Raw genomic sequence first — 23,735 nt, 5'->3', positions numbered from 1 at the left:
TGCTGATATTTTTGCAGACAAACCAGGCAAATGATAAGTTGTGTTCTTTATGAAGTTAGACCCAGAGGTCAGACCAGCACAGAAAGTTCCAGTAGTTATGCAGAGCAGATTCAAAGCTGAGCTAGACAGAATGGTGCAGCTAGGAGTAATTTGTCCAGTAGAAGAACCAACTGAATGGGTATCCTACATGGTGGTAGCTCATAAGAGAAGCTCAGATGATATCAGAATATGTATTGATCCAAGACATTTGAACAAAGCATTAAAAAGGCCTCATCATCCAATGCATACAGTCGAACAGGTTGCTGCCCTCATGCCAGATACTGTTTTTTCTGTCTTAGATGCAAAGAGTTCATTTTGGCAAATTCTGCTTGACCGAAAATCTTCATTGTTACCAAATTTGGTATGCCATTTGGAAGATACAGATTTCTGAGAATGCCATTTGGATAAATTCTGCCAGTGAAGTCTTTCAGCGTGCAATGGAGCAAATTTTTTCTGGCTATCCTTGCATTATTATAGCAGATGATACTCTAGTAGGAGGCAATGATGAAGCCAAACATGACAGAAACCTCAAGAAAGTTCTGGAAAGAGTACATGAAGTGAACTGAATCCTCAGAAGTGCAAGTTCAGACTATAAGAAGTTACTTATGTTGGTCACTTGTTTACCAGTTCAGGTTTATGACCAGATTCTTCCAAGCAAACAGCAGTTCTTGTGATGCCAGCTTCAGACAAGTTCAATTCCTGTAGAGTGTTCTTGGCATGGACAACTACCTAGGCAGGTTCATTCCAGATTTAAGCCAACTTTCAGCACCGCTCAGAGAGCTGACATGCAAAGATGTAATTTGGTCATAGTCAGAACAGCACCAAAGAGTACTTGATATCCTGAAACAGAAAATTGCTAACCTACTAACTCTCAGCTACTATGATGCTCATAAACCAGTTACTCTTTCCTGTGATGCTTCCAAATTTGGTCTAGGTGCAGTCATTCTTCAAGAGGGTAGACCAGTAGCCTATGCTTCAAAAACTCTTACCCAGACTGAGATGCAGTATGCCTAGATTGAGAAAGAGCTTTTGGCAATTGCATGTTCATAGTTCCATGATTTTATTTATGGTCAACCTATACTGATCAAAACTGATCACCAACCTTTACTCACTATTTTGAGAAAGCCTATGCATACAGCTCCAGCTGGATTGCAACGTGTGATGCTCAAATTACAATTTCAGTCTTGTTTACACAAAAGGCAAACTTATTTATCTTGATAATACTTTATCCAGATCGCCCAGAAAAAACACAGAACAGTATAACAATGAGCAAATTGATTCTGAGGTCATGGAAGTGAGAAAGCTTTTTTCCTCATGTCTTGATGAGCTCAGAACTCACACAGCTTCAGATCCAGTTCTCCAGAAGCTAAACCACTTTATTAGTTGAGGATAACCATCAAAGCAATCTTGTTTACAAGTAGAAGTGCACTATATTTTCCATAAAGGAATGAGATTTTGTCTGACAATGGTATCATCATGAAAGGTCCTAAAGTGATTGTTCCAAAGTCCTTGCAACAAGAGTATATTAAGATCTTGCATCATGCCCACCCAGGAACTGATTCTACCAAAAGAACGGTAAGAGGTCTAGTATTTTGGCCTTCTATGTCAAGATATATTGAGAAAGTACTTTCATCTTGCTCAGTATGTAATAGTACAAAGTCGCATCAACAGAAAGAACCACTTCAGTTAAGCCAAATTCCTGAACTATCTTGGTTGACAGTAGCCACAGATATTTTTGAGTGGAATGGTCAACATTATTTGGTGTTAGTAGACTCTTATTCAACTTGATTCAATTTTGACCTACTTCTCAACCTAACTTCCAGTACTGTCATTACAAAGTTGAAGTGACATTTTTCTGTCCGTGGTAGCCCTCACAGAGTTATTTCTGACAATGCTGCACAGTTTATAAGTCAGCAGTTCAAAATATTTGCAAAAAAGTGAGACTTTCATATTACGAATAGTCCTGAATACCCTCAGTCAAACAGCTTGGCTGAACATGCAGCTCAAAGTGCAAAACAGCTGTTAGAGAAACCTTGACGTGACAATACCAATGTTTTTCTCAACTTGTTAAATCTCAGAAACATTCCTTGTGATAAACATCTTGTTTCACCTGCCCAGAGACTTATGTCAAGACAAACCAGAACCACACTACCAATCAGCAGTAATTTATTGGTTCCAAGTGCTAAGAACAACAAAGCAGTAAAAGCCCAACTGTTGGAAAAGTGTTTGTCCCAGAAGTCTTACTATGATAAAACCAACAAACCATTCCATTCTTTACAAAAAGAGGAGAGCGTGAGGCTGCAGATGTCAAAAGGTTTTGATTGCATTGGATTTGTGAAAAGTTTGTGTCAAGAGCTGAGATCATACATTGTGGAATCACAGGGAATGGAATTCAGAGAAAATTGGAAGCATTTGTTACGAATGTGCGAACAGGTGTTACAGCATCTTGCCTGTGACAATGACTCTAGTTCTCAGAGTGACTTGTCCAATCTTCCTGGTCCACAGGACATTCTGTCAGCAATCCCCATTCCTGAGAAAATCCCTGAGACTCCTCAAGCAGAACATTCCCCAGTGACTGTCCCTGTTGGTAAACCCAGTCCTAACTATTATCTCACGAGATCAGGTCACATCTCAAAATCTACTTCCAGATACACGGCAACCTGGACATGACTGTTGTTTTTCTTTATTAGTGTCTGTATAATTGCATGCCTATTAAAATGTCATTGTTTGTATGAGACAGCTCAGCAAAGAGGGAGAATGAAGATCAGAGTGCATGATATACCTTTAAGAAGCTTTCCAGTGAGTCAGCACATGCATATAAGCACTGAGCACGTGCAAGCAAGAGTGACATTTTGACTGAGCAGCCAAAGTGTGAGCATGCAGGTATGTAATCAGTCAGTTAGTTAGACAGTTCATTTAAGTTTAATGCTCCTGCCATTCATCCTTATACAATAAACTACTTAAACGAACACCCAAGCCTTAATGTCTTCTTAACGCACATAAGAAGAGCGACAATAAGTTCAGGTAGCTTGTGCCAAAGTAACAATGTTATGCTTGCTGTCTAAGCAGCACTCCTTGTGGATAAACCCTTGTACAAAATCTCACACCATCACTATAAGCATGAGGGATACTTTCCTTGAAATTTGTCCCAGGAGAAAATGGAGCAACATTCTGCTGTTGACACTATTCTTATATTTGCCCTTCACCCTGCATCAGTTTTCACAAGAGATATTTCTCTCTTTCCTCCACAGTTAATTTCTTTTTAACCTAGAAATCTCTTTGACATTCTCTGAAAATGAATACCTCTAGACTTTTTAATGTCACATATGGTGTTTGCAAAATCAAAGGTGCACATACTACAATATATATTTAGTCTGTATCATAGTCCAATATAAAATCAAGTATTCAACACTGATTAAACACTGCACATTATTAAACCCAGCTCATATAAGAGACTAGATGTACTAATTAAATACAAAAGAAACTTGATGCACATTTATTCTGAATAACCAGGACTCAGTGCATTTTTCTGTAGGCAATATCAGTTAAATGTACGAATCAAACAAGCAAAGTGGGAAAGCAACCAGGTCAGTGTCACATTCAACTAATATCTGGCTCTCTTGGTCGAAATATCTTCCTTTGCTCAGTGTTTCTTTGTTTCATCCTTGATTTTTTCCAAACTAAATACGTTCTTCAGACTATGAATCTGCATCAGTCAATCACTCTGGTTCTCTCTTATGGTCAGGTTATCTCAAGTCTACACTTTCTGTTCTTTTTTTTCTTTCTTTCTTTTTTTATATCTTTATTTAACACAACAATCCAGAACATCAACTTGATCAACAAATTCACAACGTTGGTAAGACAACCATCCAAAGCAAGATACTATACAAATATTTCTTCATATTTGCCAATCATCTACACACAGAAATATTCTGTCAATAATTCAGACAAAAGTACATTGATTAATGACAAAATATAATACAACTATACAACCCCATCCATTTCCTCCCCTTTTCTCTAATCCCTATAGCAGGCCAACTCGCACTCCTATCCTTCTTTTGTTCCCTTTTCTTATCCCTATCTCAGATGCCCTTGTTCAATAAATGCTGGAAGCAAGGTGACAAGCCTGTCAGTTAGACTACAGGACTAAAGCTCTCACTTGTTAATGGCCTGCTTCATGTGCCTAGTGAAAAGAGTTTGAATCTTTCCACCATCATTTGCCTACCATGTGACCTTGAGCAAATCACTTAACTAGACAATGCCTTGGGGCAATAGGAAATCTGTAGACTGCATTCATAATAAGTACCCGTGGACCATTTAGCTAAAGAAATATCTTTTTTTTCACAGCTTTCCTCCTCATTATCTGTTAATTCAATGATTAAGTTTACTGACTCCTTAATGTTTGGGATTTTTCTCGCAAATATTATTTGTACTTCCAACTCTCGAGAGCCTACTTAATATGACAGTTGGCCCTAAGGGCTAAAGCTTTGAGTTATAGTTCCTATGGTATAGGGTTTGATTCCCTCAGCCTGTATTGTTTACCGTGTGACCCTAATTAAGTTGTGTAGCCAGACATTACTCCTGGGTCACCCCTGAAAAAGGACTATGTGTCCAGTGGGCCTACCTGGTTTACAAATTATTATTATTATCACCAAAAATATAGTTTATTTTTTAATATAATTTGCCTCATTAATACCATACTCAATAACTGTTATAAGTGTTCCTTACATTCTGGCACATTTATACAACCCACAAATATGTGTTGCCTATCTGCTACTTGACCTTCTCCACATCTCCAGCACACTAGACTTGCTCTCAGAAACATCCTAAGGGATATAGAAATTGCTTTAATAAACATTTCCATGCAAATATTTTTAAACTTTTGAGATTTTGCTGCATATCTAATCCTGTCTTCTCTATGCCTCCATCTTGCAAGGATAATTGCTATATGAAGAGTTCTTTCCCAGACTTGTTTCATTTTATTCTGTCATTACCTTGTAAGTTCTTGATAGTACCCCTCTTGATTTATCTTCCCTTTCCCCCACTCATCTTATCCACCTAAGGAAATCCAGTATCTATCTTTCAGTGTTTATTAGCTGTTTTGTGGTCTGTGTTTGCCCATCTGCATTGTTGAACAACCAGTACGATGTGTCTTTTGGATTTCATTTGTCCTTTCCCTTTGTCCATGTTACTGTCCTGATGTTGACCCCTAACTGATGCCAATAACTAGCCCATAATCTTTTCTTCTTCCAAAGCCAGTGTACACTCATATTTTGGTAGTCATCTCATGCCCCTCATGCAGGCATTGTTGCCTTAAAACATCCCTACAAAGTTTCTTACTTAAATATATTGAGCAATAACTTCTGTAGTGCCCTGATTATAGTTTTACCCTATTTTGTATGTCTTCTTCAGGTCATCTCTTTTATCATTTCAGCCACCTTCCCAAGCCTAAATCTCTACCTAATGATGTCCTTCCAGACTGCCTAATAATTAGCCTTAAATTGTTACATAAATGGTGCTAGTTGGGTAGCTCTCAAGTACTCCTTTACATATGGGACTCCCAGACCCCCTCCCCATTACTTAGGCATTACTACCATTTCTCAGATTACCCATGGCTTTCCTGCCCCCATGGGAATCCTCTCATTTCCTGTTTCACCTCTTTATGTATCCTGATTTGTTAACCATCAGTAAGCCTGACCTATATATAGTAACAGTGGGACAACTGTTGCAGTATTTGCACTTTCTGATCCAGATCCATGTCCATCATTTTCCACATCTTCAACATGCCTCTGCTCTTCATTAACACTTTCTGTAAGAAGACTGCATGAAATTCTTAACCATGGAACCTAACCATACTCCTAAGTATTTTAATTCCTATCTCTAGGATAATCACCTATTACTTCAGGTCTTAGCTAGAAGTCAATATCAACCCCCTTAACCTATCCACATTCACCTTATAGCTAGAACAGCTTTCAAATATTTTTGAACAATTTACAAAATCAGTGAACATCTCTCTCTCTCTCTCTCTCTCTCTGGATGTGCCAGTGTTATTAATAAGTCTGCAAATAACATGATTTTTTTGAATACCCTTCCATGTATATCTCTCTATTCATGATTTTCTAACCATTTCTACAAATGGCTCTAAATATAGAGCAACCAAAAGTCGAGACAGTGGACATCCCTGCTTGGTTCATCAAGACAAAGCAGATTTCTCCAATAGTGTTGCTTGTATTTTTTCTCTTACTGTTGTTCCTAAATAAAGAGACTGGAACAGCCTTAAAATCTTTTACTGGAAAACCACACCATCTCAGCAGTTTAAATAAATAATTCCAAGAGACCCTGTTGAATGTGTTTTAGCATCTAAGCTAATCAAAAGTAGCAGCAAACCTTTCTAATGCTCATCCTGTACTATCATTAAAGCTTTTAAAATGCTTTCAGCCATCTTTGAGCCCCTCCCCCTCAAATCTACACTGGTCACCATGATTCAACTGTGGAATTATATTCACAAATTCTGTCACTAGGATAGTCACAAATCATTTATAATCTGACTTCCAAAAAGGTTGCATGTTGATCAACGGCTTCCTTTCAGCTGTTCCAGTATGAAAACAGAAACTGGGAAAAAAAGGACTAGAGAAACTGTAAGTTTGGGTAAAATCCATTTAATGCTGGATGCCAGCAAAGAAGAAATTTGGAGAACCTAAAAGGAAATCAACCAGAAAAGGTGAAAAGAAAATACGGGCTGGGAAGAATCCTGCAGCTGTTCAGCAAAAAGCAGTTCAAGCTTTAGCTTTGGTTCAATAGATGGATTCCAGTAATTTAGAGGAAAAAATAAATTAAATGTACTCAGAGGTGATTAAAATAAATGAAACATTGAAGGAATATATCAACTGAAATAACAAAGGGTTGGAAAAATAAAGAAACTTTAACTAGCTTATTTAGATGAACTGATAAAACTGCAAAAAATCAGAGGGTGAAATAAAGAAAAGGCTGGCTGAGTATGAGCCTTCTAAAGAAGAGCTGTTTCAAAAAATAGTAGAGTTATAATACAGAGTGTGTAGAGAAAGCATGAGATTTCCTGCTGTGCCAGAGAAGTTGGAAGGCGCAGACTGTCTTAACTTTATGAAGGCTAAAGAAGCAACTGGACTGGTGTTCCACAACAAAAGTTGTTAACTGAAAGGGCATATTGAGTGCATGCTCCAAACATGGCCATGAGAAAAGAGCCAAGGCCTATAAATTAGTAAAGACGCAATCATAACATAAAGAGATGATCTTGTCGAAACTATGGTAGAAAGGAAATTATTAAAATTATTAAAAAGTGGAGAGAGTGCTTATGGAAAATGATTATTCACTGCACACCAAGCAGAAGAGAAATACATTTATACTAGTAAGCAGGGAATGTTGAGAGAGGCAGGTGTGAAATTCAAGCTGCTGTACATAGCTGTCTTCAGAATATTTTTGGATGCAGAACAGGCTATGGAAGAAATAAAAAAGTTTATCCCACAAAATATGAGCCAGCAAGCAGAAGGGGATTCTGCTTCTCGTTCCTCTGACATTAGAGCCAGTGAAAAATTTTCCATTGTTCCAAAGCAAATGCTTGAAAGACAGAAAAAAGCACAAGAGTAGAAGAATCAGGAGTGCCTTGGATTTGAACCAGAGTCTGGTGTTGGGAGATGAAGATGAGCAGGAAGATGACCATATCAGTCTTGTTTCAGAGCCCACCAGGGTAATAAGAATGATCTGCTTGTGTATAACGATCAACACAATTATTCCATCATGGTCCTGCTTAATCTTTCTGATGTTTTTGACATGACTGGTCATCAGATGGTAACCTACTGTATAATATATTCCATAGGAATATGGTTTATCTCAACACTTTTGATTACAGTGAAAACCAGTTCATTGAATCCTTTAGCACAAATGGAATTAGAAACAGTACCATGCTTACTTACGGGAGCAAGACATGCAAATTAATGTTCAGAAGGAGGACTGAGGTTTAAGGAAAGGCAAGAATTTAGCAATTTATGTAATGTTGGAATGAATGATAATTGTTAAAAACAAAGAATATATGTATAGTACATGAAAAATGTTTTTATGTTTGGATGTGTACCCATATCCATGTCTAAAATGGATTTAATAAAGATGTTTAAAAAAGAATGCATGAGTAAAAAAAAAAGTCTATGCTTAAAGTAGGAAGGCAAAATTGATTACCCCAACTTCATGGTCTAACAACCATAACATCAGCTAAAAGACTTTAAAATCTATCCTGCTTGGCAGTATAGCCTCAGTTAATTGGGCTTTGCTATAAAGTAAAGGGAACACTTCCATAATCCTAGATTGATTTGCTTCCTAAATTTCTGAGAAGTCAAAGAGGGTGTTTTCCAGTGTTAAAATATCCACTGCTTAATCTCTGAGTTTTTAATGTTAAAACATCCACTGCTTAATCTCTGAGTCGCAAGACCCCTGAGGGCTTAATTATTGATCTCTGCTATTCAATATGCCCAGGGAGGATTACAGCTGCTATTTTGCACCAATAACCAGATTAACCTGTCCATCAAAAGAGTATCATGATTGGATGGGAAATAGGAAATACACCGCAGGGATCACTTCTGTGTCTCTGCTCGACAGTGGGACAGGAAAATAACTTTCTTGGGTGGCATAAGCCAGGGAACTTTGTTGGCTAGGCTTACGTAGGCCCTTGGGCCGATAGCCTAGTATCTATCTATGAACCTATGAATCAGCTACATCCTCTTACAGATTAGTCATATTTGACTTAGATTCAACCTGACCAAGACCACTGCAATGACCTTTCTTGAAAATAATAGAAAATCAGGTTTTGGTCATTGCCACATTTTGTTGTTGCCATGTGAGGAACTTCGCTTTATTCCACCATAAGAGTCTTTTAGTAGTTGCGTAGCACACACACTGGTTATCTCTTGCCTGAATGATGACAGTGCAATGGGCCTAGGACTTTTCAGCAAGGATCTCGATAGGTTGCAGTGGGTGTAAAACTTCATAGATAAGTTGGTAGTCCCACATCACCCGAGTTACACAGTTACCACACCAGTTATCTGTCACTCCAAGGATTAAATAACGGGTATTTAGGTTCATAGGTTCTTAGGGGTGTACTAGGCTAATGGCCCTGGTGCCTTTACAAACATAGCTCATAGGGTTACCCTGGCATCATGCCACCTGACCTTAGTTCCCAGTGCCTCTGTCAAGTAGAGCCAGTGGAGTAATCCCCAGGGTGAATTTTCTATTTCCCATCCATTCATCAAGGTTTCTCTTGAAGAGGGCCAGTGAGGTGCTCTGTTTGACATATATGGGAAGTCTATTCCATAGCATGGGCAGTCTCTGGGTTATGAACCTTTCCCTCCAGTACTTTCTGTTGATTGTGGTAATGAGGTTGAGGTCTCTGGAGCATGTGATGCAGAGGGATTGGGCTTTCTTTATATGTAGCATTTCTAACAGAGCTGGATCAGACATGTCTTTGTAAGTCAAGCGGAGATTGCCTCTAAGTAGGCGATATGAGACATAAAATAGTTGGAGTTTTTTGAGTCTGTCCATATAGGACAAGTATTTAAGTCCTAGGATCCTCTTTGTGTGGTACTTTTGCGACCACTCCAGTTGTTGCAGGTGTCTAGTGAGGTACATGCCAAATGGGGTATTGTACTCGATGATTGGAATAATGAGGGAAATGTAGAGGGAGACAATGACCTCTTTCTTCCTGGATGCAAAACCCTTAGTGATGAGATATGCCACATAGAAGGACTTTCTGACCACAGTGGCAATGTGGTGATCAAAAGAGAGGTTGCTGTCAACCTGTGTTCCCAGATCTCTTATAATGCCTTCTGTGTTCAGTGGACTACCATCGGTGTGGTAATTCATGGAACTGAGTTTTTCTCAAAGGGGATAATGGCACATTTTTTGGCATTGAGCTTAAGGCCATGGTCCTGACACTAGTCGTTGGTCTCAGTGAGGCCTTTCTGTAGGATGTTTACATCACTTGGTGAGTTAATAATGGCTCCCAACATGCAACTGTCTGCGAACTTTGTCAGCCAGAGTCCTTTCGTGTTGGCCTGGACTTCTGAGAAGTAGATACCAAACAGGAGAGGACCCAGGACTGATCCCTGTGGGACTCCACTCGTGACTGGTTGTCAGTCTGACTTGGAGTCAGCTACATTCACACTGTGGGTTTTATCTGTGAGACAGTTTGCAACCCACCTAGTGATATAGGGGCTGATGCCTAATGTAATGAGTTTTTCTATGATTCCTGAGTGGGGAATGGTATCAAAGCCCTTGGCCAAATCAAGGTAGGCTGTATGAACCACCTTGCCTTCATCCACAGCTCTGGTGACTGACTCAAAGAAGTCAACTAAGTTGAGCAGGCATGATCTACCCTTCACAAAGCCAAACTGTGTGGGATCCAGAGTTTGGAGATTCCCCTATATCCTTGTTTATTAGGTCCATGATGATGTATTCCATAGCTTTGCATATCAGACTTGTCAGGCTAATGGGGTGATAGTTCCCAGGGTCTGTAGTCACTCCTCCTTTGTGGAGAGGGACGACTATAGCAGTGTGCCATTCAGAAGGGATAAATCCTGAGGTGAGGTTGTGATTGAACAGGGCACATAGGTGAGCTGCCAGTTCACTCTGTAGTTCATGTAGAACACAGCCAGGGATATCGTCAGGTCCCATAGAAGCTGTATTCTTAACCTTGGACAGTGCTGTTTTAACTTGTGCAGCAGTAATACTGGGTATCTGGCAATCTACTGGTATTGTGATTGGTGCTTTGGGGGGAGGGGTAAAGTTGGCACTGAGTCTGTCGGCCAATATATTGGCAATATCTGTTGGCTCGGTATAGGAGGTAACATTGTGCAGTAGCTCAGAGCAAATCTGGGTATTGCTGTGGAGATTCTTTACATAACTATAGAAGGCCTTGTGGTTGTTTTCATAGCTAGCTTTAGAGGATTTGATGAGGGATCTCAACATTTTGTTGAGGCTGATAAGGGAGCTTTTCCAGTCTTGAGACTTCACCTTATTCTGCATCAGTTTCTTCCTTCTGTTGTAGAGTTTGTTTATGGCAGTGGACCACCAGATTGGCTTCCTTTATTTGGAGGAGAGCATCTTGGTTCTATTGGGTATGGTGAGATCCATGCATTTGTGTATGTGTTCGTATAGTGCATTGATGTATGATTCGGCAGTCATGCAACTATTCTCCATTTGCATGGGTGTCATGAAGTTAGCCACCTCTGTTTTTAGGATCCCAAAGTTAGCTTTGGAGAAGTTTTTCATGGTAGTTACCTTTGTAGGTGGGGTGGGGTGGGAGGTATGTGGATTTCCAAGGTGATTAGTTTGTGGTCGGATCTAATGAGGGAGGACTTGACTGTTGGTGTAGAGCAACAGTCGTCCATGTTAGTAATGACCAGTTCAAGGATGTTGCTACCTCTAGTGGGGGTAAAAATTAGCTGGTCTAGGGCACTGGAATTAATGGAGTCCAGGAAAAGTTGGGCAAGTGTATTGGTGCATGAGTAGTTTTCCCAGTAAATGGAGGGGTAGTTGAAATCGCCCAGTATGAGAGTGTTAAGTTGGACCCTAATATTCTCCAGGGTGCTTAGGAATGTGGAGTATGAGTCTTGGGAAATGGTTGGGGACCTATAACAGGCTATGACCTGAATTGCTGTCTTACCCAATGTTAGCTGCACCTGAAGTATCTCTGATGCATTATGTTGGGCTATCAGTCTGGAGGTGTGCACATCCTTTATGAATATGGAAACACCACCATCTTTGGAGCTTCGGTCCAAGTTCTGGGGCGGAAAGGTGTGGAATGAGTTATAGACTGGTAATGCAGGGTGCTTTCTGCAGCCTTGAACCAGGTCTATGTTACAACACAAATGTCGATGTTCTCCATTTTAAGATGTGCTTTGAGCAAGTGCATTTTGAGAATTAGACTTCTAGTGTTGAGCAGCATGACCCAAAGACTGCATTTGTTTGTAGCTGTTACGGTGGTAATTTGGTCTTTGGAACCCTGCCTAAAAGAGGCACTATAGGGGTGGCAAGAACCTTGGCCAGTATCCGGAACCCAGGGGTTACAGATGCAGGCCATCTCTGGCAAAGCAACGCAGTCTGTAAGTCATGTCATCCCAGGCAGACAGATACTGGATCCCCTTAGAATAACACCAGAAACTTAGCCAATTGTTGAAATCAATCGTCTTCTGCTTGTACTGTGGTATCATTCTGGGTGATGGTAGGATGCTGCTCAGAGATAGGGTCAGATGTTTTTAAAGATACAGGCTCAAGAGTCCTCCTGTTTTCTTTTCGCACCCTGTCACCCATTTCACCAGTTCTATTTAACTGTCTTGGAACTGCTGTCAATCCCAAAGCTGAGGCTTGAAACACATGAACTTCATTAATTTCCTTTTTTGGTGTCTGCTCTGTGTAACTTTCAACCTTGACAGTTTAGGAAAGTACTACAAAGGACAGCTTTAGGAGGTGACTTTAGAATTATTTATTTATTTTTATTTATTTACTATTTTTTTACCAGGTAAGTGGACTGGTCTATTGACCTTTTTTAGTCACAACACAAGCTCAAAGAACAGAAAATACATTAAGGTCTTTTCACTCAACAGTATTATATACAAAATGAGTCATCATCATCTTCTTTCAGCTGTTCCCATTAGGGGTTGCCACAGTGGATCATCTGTTTCCATTTCTTCCTGTCCTCTGCATCTTGCTGTGTCACACCAACCACCTGCATGTTCTCTCTCACCACATCCATAAACCTTATTTTAGGCCTTCCTCTTTTCCTGTTACCTGGTAGCTTCATCCTTAGCATCTTTTTCCCAATATACTCAGCATCCCTCCTCAGCACATGTCCAAACCAACGTAATCTTGTCTCTCTGGCTTTGTCTCCAAACCTTCCAACCTGGGCTGACCCTCTAAAATACTTATTCCTAATCCTGTCCACCCTCATCACACCCAGTGCAAATCTTAACATCTTTAACTCTGCCACATCCAGCTCTAACTCCTGCCTTTTGTCAATGCCACTGTCTCCAACCCATATAACATAGCTGGTCTCACTACCCTCTTGTAGACCTTCCCTTTCACTCTTACTGGTACTCATCTGTCACAAATCACTCCTGACACTCTTCTCCACCCACTCCATCCTGCCTGTACTCTCTTCTTCACCTCTCTTCCACACTCACCATTACTCTGAACTATTGATCCCAAGTATTTAAACTCATCCACCTTCACCACCTCTACTCCTTGCATCCTCACCATTCCTCTATTCTCCCTCTCATTCACACACATATATTCTGTCTTAGTCCTGCTGACCTTCATTCCTCTTCTCTCTAGAGCATATCTCCATCTCTCCAGGGTCTCCTCCACCTGTTCCCTACTCTCACTACAGATCACAGTGTCATCTGCAAACATCATAGTCCACAGGGACTCCTGTCTGATCTCGTCTGTCAACCTGTCCATCACCATTGCAAATAAGAAAGGGCTCAGAGCTGATCCTTGATGTAATCCCATCTCTACCTTAAACGCATCCGTCACTCCCATCGCAGACATCACCGCTATCACACTACCCTCGTACATATCATGTACCACTCTTACATACTTCTCTGACACTCCTGACTTTCTCATACAATACCACAACTCCTCTCTAGGCACCCTGTCATATGCTTTCTCTAAGTCTACAAAAACACAATGCAACTCCTTCTGACCTTCTCTGTACTTCTCCATCAACACTTTCAGAGCAAACATCGCATCTGTAGTGCTCTTTCCCAGCATGAAACCATACTGCTGATCACTAATCATCACGTCCCTTCTTCACCTAGCTTCCACTACTCGTTCCCATAACTTCATGCTGTGACTGATCACTTTAATCCCTCTGTAGTTACTACAGCTCTTCACATCACCCTTATTCTTAAAAATTGGTACCAAAACACTTTTTCTCCATTTCTCAGGCATCCTCTCACTTTCCAAGATTTCATTAAACAATCTGGTTAGAAACTCCACTACCATTTCACCTAAACACCTCCATGCTTCCACAGGTATGTCATCTGGACCAACAGCCTTTCCATTCTTCATTCTTTTCATAGCTATCCTTACTTCCTCCTTGCTAATCCATTGCACTTCATGATTCACTATCCGCACATCATCCAATCTTCTCTCCCTCTCATTCTCTTCATTCATCAACCCGTCAAAGTACTCTTTCCATGTGCTCAACACACTCTCCTCACTTGTGAGTATGTTTCCCAAATTATCCTTTATCACCTTTAACTGCTGTACATCTTTCCTAGCTCAGTCCCTCTGTCTAGCCAATTGGTACAGGTCCCTTTCTTTATCTTATCCTTAGCCTTCGCCAGCTTTCCCTTTGCCATGCACCTCATCTCCTTATACTCCTGTCTACTTTCTTCATCTCTCTGACAATCCCACTTCTTCTTTGCCAACCTATTTCTCTGTATACTCTCCTGTACTTCCTCATTCCACCACCATGTCTCCTTGTCGTCCTTCCTCTGTCCAGATGTCATACCAAGCACCTTTCTAGCCTTCTCCCTTACTAGCTCTGCTGTAGTTACCCAGCTATTTGGTAAATCTTCACTGCCACCCAGTGCCTGTCTTAACTCTTCCCTGAACTCCACCTCACAATTACCCTTTTTCAATTTCCACCATTTGATCCTTGGTGCTGCCCTTACACTTCTCTTCCTCTTCTTGATCACCAACATCATCCTACAAACCACCATCCTATGCTGCCTAACTACACTTTCCTCAGTCACCACTTTACAGTCTCCAATCTCCTTCAAACTGGCCCTTCTACATAAGATATAATCCACCTGTGTGAATATTCCTCCACTCTTGTATGTCACCCTATGCTCCTCCTTCTTGTTAAAATATGTATTCACCACAGCCATGTCGATCCTGTTCACAAAATCCACTACCATCTGACCTTCTGCATTCCTTTGCTTAACACCATACCTACCCATCACTTCCTCATTCCCTCTGTTCCCTTCACCAACATGCCTCACCCCTGAGTACAGTCATCACCACTTCATCCAACTCACTCCAAAATTTTTCTTTCTCATCCATCGCACACCCAACTTGTGGAGCATATGCACTAACAACATTCATCATTACACCATCAATTTCCAGCTTCATAAACATCACTCTATCCGACACTCTTTTCACCTCCAAAACACACGTAGCATACTGTTCCTTCAGGATAACTCCTACGCCATTTCTCCTTCCATCCACACCATGATAAAACAATTTGAACCCACCTTCAATACACCTAGCCTTACTCCCCTTCCATCTGGTCTCTTGCACACATGATATACCAACCTTCCTTGTGTCCATCATATCAGCTAGCTCTCTCCCTATACCAGTCATACTGCCAACATTCAAAGTTCCGACCCTCACTACCACAGTCCTAGCCTTTCTCTTCTCTTCCTGCCTTCGACCATCCCTTTCCCCTCTTCTCCTCCTTTGGCCAACAGTAGCCCAATTTCCGCCAGCACCCTGTTGGCTAACAGTACTGGTGGCAGTCATTGTTAACCCTGGTCTCGACCGATCCGGTATGTAAATATTTACTGCTGTCTGCATGAATGATTTGGTGAAGTTTTATGCTGGATGCCCTTCCTGATGCAACCCTCCCCATTTATCCGAGCTTGGGACCACCACAAAGAAATGTACTTGCTTGTGCATCCCCATTGGCTGGGTTATTATATACAAAATGAGTACAAAGCAAATTTCATAACATAGTAAGATATGTAAGGTAACATTAAAAGAATCAGACAGAGTGTATTGAACAAAAAAAGATATATAAAAAAGCAAGCTAAGATGTGCATAAAATGTAGTGCAATTATACATTTACCACACAAGCTCCTATATACATGTGAAATATTTACATATAGGAAACCACATTAAGAGGCTAAGAAAAGTTTATTAAAAATATTCTAGTATTCATGATATGGGATAAGTTACCTAACCATTGTCATGGTAACCGTTGCAGGAAGATTCAGTAAAGAAATGCTCTTTAAGTGCATCTTTGAAGTTTTAATGGTTTCCATATTTTTCATGTTTGTAGTCAGGTGGTTCCAGGTAGCAGGTCCAAGTCTAAAGAAAGCTGTCTCACACCTACAGCAGTTTTAAATGGAGGGTATACTAGGATGAAGTTATTGCTCTGTAAGCTTCTGAGTACATAAGGGATGTCTTGTAAAGGTAGCTTTAGCACCTTGTAAATTAGAGTACTTAGAAGAAAAGTGACCCTAAGAGGCACTATAAGCCAACTGTTGTATTTGGGGATTTGCTTATAAAGTTTATTCTCAGCAGTCTGTATTATGTGAGCATTGTGGGAAATTATGCCCTTTTATTGTAGTCTGGCAAAGTTTATCTAAAATTTAATGAGACATATTCATAATGCTTGTACTCCTAGCCTTGGGTAGAATAATGCATTTCAGAGGTCACAAAAATAGATTGTAAGCTAAACTTTATATGCACATTTTTTCATTTATGCATATTCAGTATCAAAACTGTGATATGACCTTACATTACAAATGAGAAGAAGTGTTAAAAGTCTTAAAATATGCTATGTATTGTACCAATTTGTAAGACTTGGGATGAAGTCAAAAACAGTAAATGACCAGGGTCAGGCCTATTTAAAATAAATGTTGGTAGACTATCTGCTGTCTCATTTACAGTCTGCCACCTGCTTGCACTCCCTAAATTCTGGCTTGATTCATAAAATCTCAGATCCTTCTCCTTCCACCCCACTGACATGGGATTCTCTACCAAGGTAGCTTCTTTAGAGTAACTTTCCGTATTTGTTTATGGGGTGCCTTAATACCTATTTTGCATGGGACTTTGAAGCCCATTTTTATTTCAGTGCAGTTCATTTTAATACTGATTTTATTTCACAGCCTGATTGTGGGCCAATTGATCCTAAGTTGGATTGGTAATTATCTGTTGACTATCTTGTGTTATTTATTATAATTTGCCCTGTAAATAAATTTGACTGACTGACTGAAAATATGAAGGTTCCAGTTTACAATAGTATTGTTTTAAAACAAGGAAACTTTTACTATTGTTCAGTTAAAGTGACACTAACAAGGGCAAATCAATCATTTAAACGGTAAACAATACAAGTAGCAAAATTTACAAGTATCATAAAAAAAAATCACACGAGCTGCAACAGATTTGAGGACACTTTTGGCAAAAATAGTTCTATGAGATAAATATTTGGTTTCATAATAAAATCTGAATACTAATCTAAGGTTTATTTGTATTTCAGGAGGAAGATGCTGTTGAAGGAAGGTTCAGTTTTGCTGCTTATGGAATGGGGCCTGCCTGCCTGCAAGCCAAGGATGGGTTAGCAGTAAAAGGAACAACCAATAACACCAGCAGTTCATCGCCTCCTGAAAAGACCCCTGAGGAGATGCGCAAGATCTTCATCAGTCGAGCTAAACAAATTGACAAATTTTCCCGGGTATGCTTCCCTCTGGTCTTCCTCATCTTCAACACCTTCTATTGGATAATCTACAAAATTGTTCGCTCTGAGGATGTTCACAAGCAGTGAAACAGAAAATAGGAAGGCAGAGGAGAGAAAGATTAATTATTTCTCCATCCACATCCTCTGAAACTGTGCAATAGCAATGCAGTGATGCATGAATTAAGAATGTGGCAATATATTTAAAGAAAAAGACTTTTAATAATAGACTGAAAAACACGTAGGGTGGGATTCTGGACACTTGGAGTTTGGGTTGGTAAGAAAAGGCTAGGGGGTTTGTCTAAAAAAAAGCAAAAAGGTTCTGCAACCACAACATAACTCTTCAAATCCAAGGATACAAGCAAGTACTGTAATATATTAGCTACATATTCATGCTTAATGGGGGGATTTTTTTAGCAGTTATTGCAGCTTAGAATTCAAGACGGGTTTAATTCCACATGCAGAGATAAATGAACTCATGCTCAGTCACATTTTTGCCATCAAAGGCCATACCAGTTTCCAAAAAAAGGTATAGCACAATGCCTTTTTAATCTGTGACCTAAGGAAAAATGTTCATGGTGTTTGTATTAAGTATGGCTAATGGTTGTGATGATACTGTTTTAAAGTTGGATGAGTGATTCCTGACAAGGTCAAAGGGATTAGAACCATTCAGCTGACAAAATGTAACTTACTACCTTAACAGCCAAGGTCAGGAATAGGTTAAACAAAGATATACACAAACAATGTAACATGGTGAAAGGAGTTGAAATATTAGCACTTGCACTTAAAATGAAATGTATCAAGCTTAATAACATGTACTATAAATTTATTTTTCTTTTATTGTGCCACATATTGTAGTACATTGCTCCTAAGTGAGATTTATGTCCCACGTCTCATGATTACTCTGGCAGATTAAGGTGCTTTCATATCAATCTACTCCTTTGGCAATACATTGGTGCTCTAACATACAAGTATCAAATGCAAAATTTTATCTGTCTCTTTCCCTTTTGAGATGATACTTCTCTTCCTCTGAAAATGATGGTAGTTCATAAAATCACAACTCCATTGCACCAGTAACAAAATAGGAGGTTTGAAAGCATGATTTGGTTCTCAAAAAATGAAAACAAACAATTGAGTGCAAGATCCCAAGTGCATATATTGCATACTGTAGCTGCATTATTCGAAGATTTTAGATTAGAATGGATTATAGTGGTTTCATAGTGAGTAAGTGTGCATGCATGATTTTTGTGTGTGTGTGTGTGTGTGTGTGTGTGTGTGTGTGTGTGTGTGTGTGTGTGTGTGTGTGTGTGTGTGTGCGTGTGTGTGTGTGTGTGTGTGTGTGTGTGTGTGTGTGTGTGTGTGTGTGTGTGTGTGTGTGCGCACGCGCATTGGGTCAGGGATCATGCAATTAATTACAATGACTCTGTTCACCAGTTACTCTGCTTTTGCACTGTATTGCAAGATGCAGAACAAGAGATGACAGAGTTGTCAAAGAGGTTTTATTGTGAAGTATTCTACTGTCTGTTGCAACAATACACTCTTTTGCGCATGAGATTGCATTTTACATATTGACAAGGTGTAGAAATAGGATGAAATAGCTTCATAAACATGGCTGTATCTGGCTGTTGGAAGGTCTTTATCTGCCAGTCACGTCTTATTCCCAAAAGTATAATCTAGAGCACTAGAGCACACTGGAAGGCATTGCTGTACTTGCCACAGCGGGCAAGTAAAGAGAATTAATGGGAATGAGGAATAAGTTCAGGAAATCCTTCATAACAGAATGGCAAGGCTGACGTGATGGGGTTCAAATCCATGAAAATACAACATTTGCAAAGCACTGGTGAAAGCAACAAAAACACTGCTGCTTTCTACAAGTGTAGTTTGTTTAATATCTCTAGTTTCTAGCCGATCTCTTTCCTTCTGAAGGCTACATTTTACTGATGCTGTCACACTCCACACCCAGAATGGCAAACAAGCAGTAGTCTTCATTGTTGGTGCCGGTCACACTTTTCTACAGCAGAAGTGCCCGTTGGCTTTTCCATTGGCATGAATGTCAATCACTCTCTTCCTTTAGCATTAATACTAGTCAGTCTATTTCTATACTAGTGTCAGTTAGTCTTTTTCTTCAACATTAAAGGCAATAAACTTTTTTTGAGCATTAAGTCAGTGTTTTCCTTCAGCATGAATATGAATCGATATTTTCCTTCAGAATGAATATCAATCAGTCTTTTTCTTCAGCATTACTGCCAGAGAGCCTTTCCATCAGCTTTAATGCCAATCAGTGTTTTAGAAGAAAGTTTATAACCAAAAACCTGATTACTACAGCCTCACACAATAAGAAAATTATGTGGATACCTTGTACTTGGCAACGAGACAACACTGTTATAAGGCTGAAGTGTCTGCATGTGTATTCTGCTCTTTCTGAAAATATTGTTGCATTCCATCCATAGTGAGCTGTCATAATAAAACATCTGTTTTCTAGAAAGTAACTCTGACAGGTAGACGAATGCATACACAAACAAATAAATACAGAGAGAGACATATAAATCTATGCATAGCAGATACCATGTAGCTACACGGATGCATTCAGGCACAGGCAGCTACAGAGTATATATGTTACAAAGTAACCGAGTCACTGCTGAAGTGACACCCCGACCCCATGTGCAAAATAGGAAAAAGGGGTTGTGGATGGAGGGAAAGTAACCAAATCTATCAGATAAACTAGAGGAAAACTTGTTTATAAAAAGGGATGTTATGGGGCACTGGTGATATATACACTTAAAGCCTGTCATCACTGGACATTACACACGGTTTGCTGATGAATCGTTATTAAAGTCAAGTATAAGTACATTAAGTCATACACAATATGTCACAATGATCAAAGAACAGCTGTGAAAAATATAACTGCCAAATGAATGTGTTTCTTGTATGTTTAGCAAGAACGATAATAACATCATTTAAAGTTTAAGGATTTTCTGCCAATGTTTGAAAATAGCCACTCCTGTAAGAGATAATATGTCCAAACTGTTAAAGAAGAGACTTTCACAAACTATAGGCTAAGATTTACTGGCTTCTTAGCTGACACACTGCAGATATTACCACTTGTTTGAAACATGATATGGACCTTTGCAAAGATTCAGAATGTGTATTCCTGGAGGGAGGGAATACAAAGGTTTCCTATGAGGGGCTGATGGAGTACATACTATAAGTTTATCATTAGGGAACTGTCAACATTATGCATGCAGGATACTGTACAGGACAAAATATTAGAGGGAATGTCTTCCTACACCTCCTCCTCACTCACACACACACACACATGCTGAGAAGAACAGGTGCGTCCAGACAGGCATAGGAATAAACTTGTCTGTAAGACCACAATTGGCAGCATGCCATCTAGTCTGTAGGTTTCAAGCATCCTTCTAGAGGGCAAAGTGGCACAAGAAAAATGTAATAGTAAATCCATAAAATTATAATGAGGGTGGAAAATAATTCTAAAAGAGCTCTAAAGGGCACCACCACCCACCATGAAAATAATGAATTAAAACTATGACAGAAATTAACATGACCTTGAAATGAATTAAATAGGTTATCAGAGAATAAATGGTTGAAAGCACATGTAACCTGCTACTTGTAATACCCTTTAACAATTTTAGTAAAGGCAAGAGACAACTATAAAGAAAACAGTATCTCGCCTGATTGCCTTAGGCAAAATCACTAAAAATGAAGCGCTGTTTGCTTTTGCAGGGCTGTCCAAATGATAATCTCTGAATATAGCCTGCAGGGTACCTGTTCACTGACAGGTAGATGTCTTGATTCTCAAAGCTGTTCCCTATTATTCATTCTTTGTTAGAGTGAATTTAGAAAAAGTTGAGAGTTTGCTGTGGAGCACAGGTTACATATGGGGTACTAGTTTAATTTCAACTTAAGGGTAGTAGCCCTTAATCACAGTCATGAGATAATTATAAAATGATTACATTTTTGTGACAATTAACCACTATGTATTGGGGATGCAGTGACACAGCTGGTTGTAATGTTACTAAGATGCAGCTAAAGATGAGTTTAAATAATAAAAAAATCAATTAATAAGGAAACAAAAGCATTTTTTTCAGTGCATTTAGTACATGACTAAAAAAGAACAAACAACATGGTAACAAAGTCCAAGCCGATGAATGTTATAATCCTTCAGTTTTCCAAGTATCTTGGTTTGTGCATTATCCTAACAGATGCAGAGTCCTTGGAAAAAAAAAGAATGTTCTTGCAAGACATGCATACAATCAATAAAAATATAATATAATCAACATTCAGTTTGAACTAATTTTTTTTTCTGCAACAACAGAGGTAAATACTTTTCAGAGCAGTATTACTAAGTATTACACTATAAGGTTGTTCAGAGAAATAAAGAAAAAAAGAGGATGAGAAATAGCATTGGGCCTAAGAATATCTGAAACAAATATTTGCTGCTGCTGTGGACATTTTGATGTATCTTGAAGCCAAGGTGACACAGGACTCAAAGTATCACAGATTCACAGCTAGAAAGTCAAGCCAGACACAACTGATCAAACACGGGTTTTGGATGTAGCATACTCTGGCTGGAAATTATAGACATCAGCATAATATGCAACTTGTTTGTGAATCCTAGCCAAAGTCATTAGCAAAACATCTGTCCCAGTAATAAAGAAAAGGACAGTGAGCAGTTACAAAGATGGAGTGAGTTCTAAGGTGGTAGGAAAAGCAAAGCATGATCTAGAATAGGAGAGAAGACAATAAAATGTCTATAATTTCCAATAAACAGAACATGCTGGAGGGATAGATTCCTGTCCCAGAGACTTCCCATACTCTGGAACAAACTACCTATCTATATCAAACAAAGCTCCTCATTAGCACTCTTCAAGAAAAATCTTGATGATTGGATGGGAGATGAGAAATTCACCCCGGGGATCACTTCTGTGGCTCTGGTCGACAGGGGCACAGGAAAATCATTTTCTTGGGTGGCGAAAGCCAGGGTACCTTTTCGCTAGGCTTATATAGGCCCTAGGGCCAATAGCCTAGTACCTACCTATGAACCTATGAACCTATGAACAATAGTAAATGGGGTCCATGGATGCTAAAAGGTGGTTACTAGCAAGATATCACAGTAGTCCACGTTGGTGCCATTCCTTTCCAGTGTCTACATTAATGGAATTTACAGAAGTGTAAAACAAAATGTATATATTTTTTACAGATGCTTGAAAGCTAAGGAAAATGGTTGATAAGAAGATTTAAGAAATGGGTGAAAAGAGATTTGACAACACTGAAGGAATGACAAAAAATATGGCAACTTAAATTTGAAGCAAAAATGTGAAATAATGCATCTGGAACTCAAAAATACAGGAAGAAGTATACAACTAGAAGACTAGTCAACATATCAAATATCCAAATTGTAGTCAGATGAAAAGGTAGCAAGGAAGACTGGAAAATAATGAATTCCATTGGAGATATTACCAGCAGAAAACAAGAAGTGACAGCTGGTAAAACCATCTAATGTATACTAGCGCACCAGAAATAAGTACATGAGAATTAGAAATTACGTTCCAGTCATTAACAATGCCAGTTTATATGCAACTGACCTGAGAATGAGTGTTTACTTCACAAAATGAATTGGGTAGAAGAGGGTGAGTTTGAGTAGTGGATGGAAGCTCACCTATCCTAGGAGGATGGTGTCAGTCTGGTATGCAGTATTGGAGATATCTACCATTGGGTGGGTGAACTGCCCACTTGTAGTAGCCAGGTTGGCTCATGCTGTCAATGTTAAGCTCAGCTCTGCTCAGCAGATCCAAGGAAAGGGAGGGGCATGTATGCAAGCATGCATGGCTCCTCCCTACTAGGCAGTGACTGCACGTCTGTAAATTGTCTGTGTGATGGATGGGCAGGCCATTTTCATGATCTGAAGCTGGTCCAGTCTCAACCACCTGACCGGTGAATATATGGGCCAATTAGCCTCTCCAGGTAGGAATAAATGAGCAGTAAGGCTCTCACCTAACCCGGAGGTGCCTAGCTCCTGCCCCTTATGGAATGAATGGAGCAGTTGTGTGCAGACAGAGGAGTCACTGGGGAGTTGAGGGTCAGAGACAAGAAGGAGAAAGGAAGCATAATTTAAAGTTACACATTTTTTTAAATTAATAATTCCACTACAAAGGAAGTGTAATATTAACAACTGCCAGAATAATGCAGT

At 39.5% G+C, this 23,735-nt stretch overlaps 1 protein-coding gene across 1 annotated transcript in view; it reads left to right on the top strand.

Annotated features, from left to right (window-relative positions):
* GLRA1 (glycine receptor alpha 1) overlaps window positions 1–18,400 on the top strand; it is a 1,257,010-nt gene extending 1,238,610 nt beyond the window's left edge. The window contains exon 7 of the mRNA XM_044069419.1: window positions 17,330–18,400. Coding sequence (XP_043925354.1) covers window positions 17,330–17,614 — 285 coding nt within the window. The 3' untranslated portion in view covers window positions 17,615–18,400. The remainder of the gene's footprint in view (window positions 1–17,329) is intronic.
* Window positions 18,401–23,735: the final 5,335 nt, after the last annotated feature.

This window comes from Protopterus annectens, chromosome 4.part0, assembly GCF_019279795.1.
Source record: "Protopterus annectens isolate FY-2018-M chromosome 4.part0, PAN1.0, whole genome shotgun sequence".
Taxonomy (NCBI): Eukaryota; Metazoa; Chordata; order Ceratodontiformes; family Protopteridae; genus Protopterus; species Protopterus annectens.
This window is presented reverse-complemented; position numbering and strand designations above follow the sequence as displayed.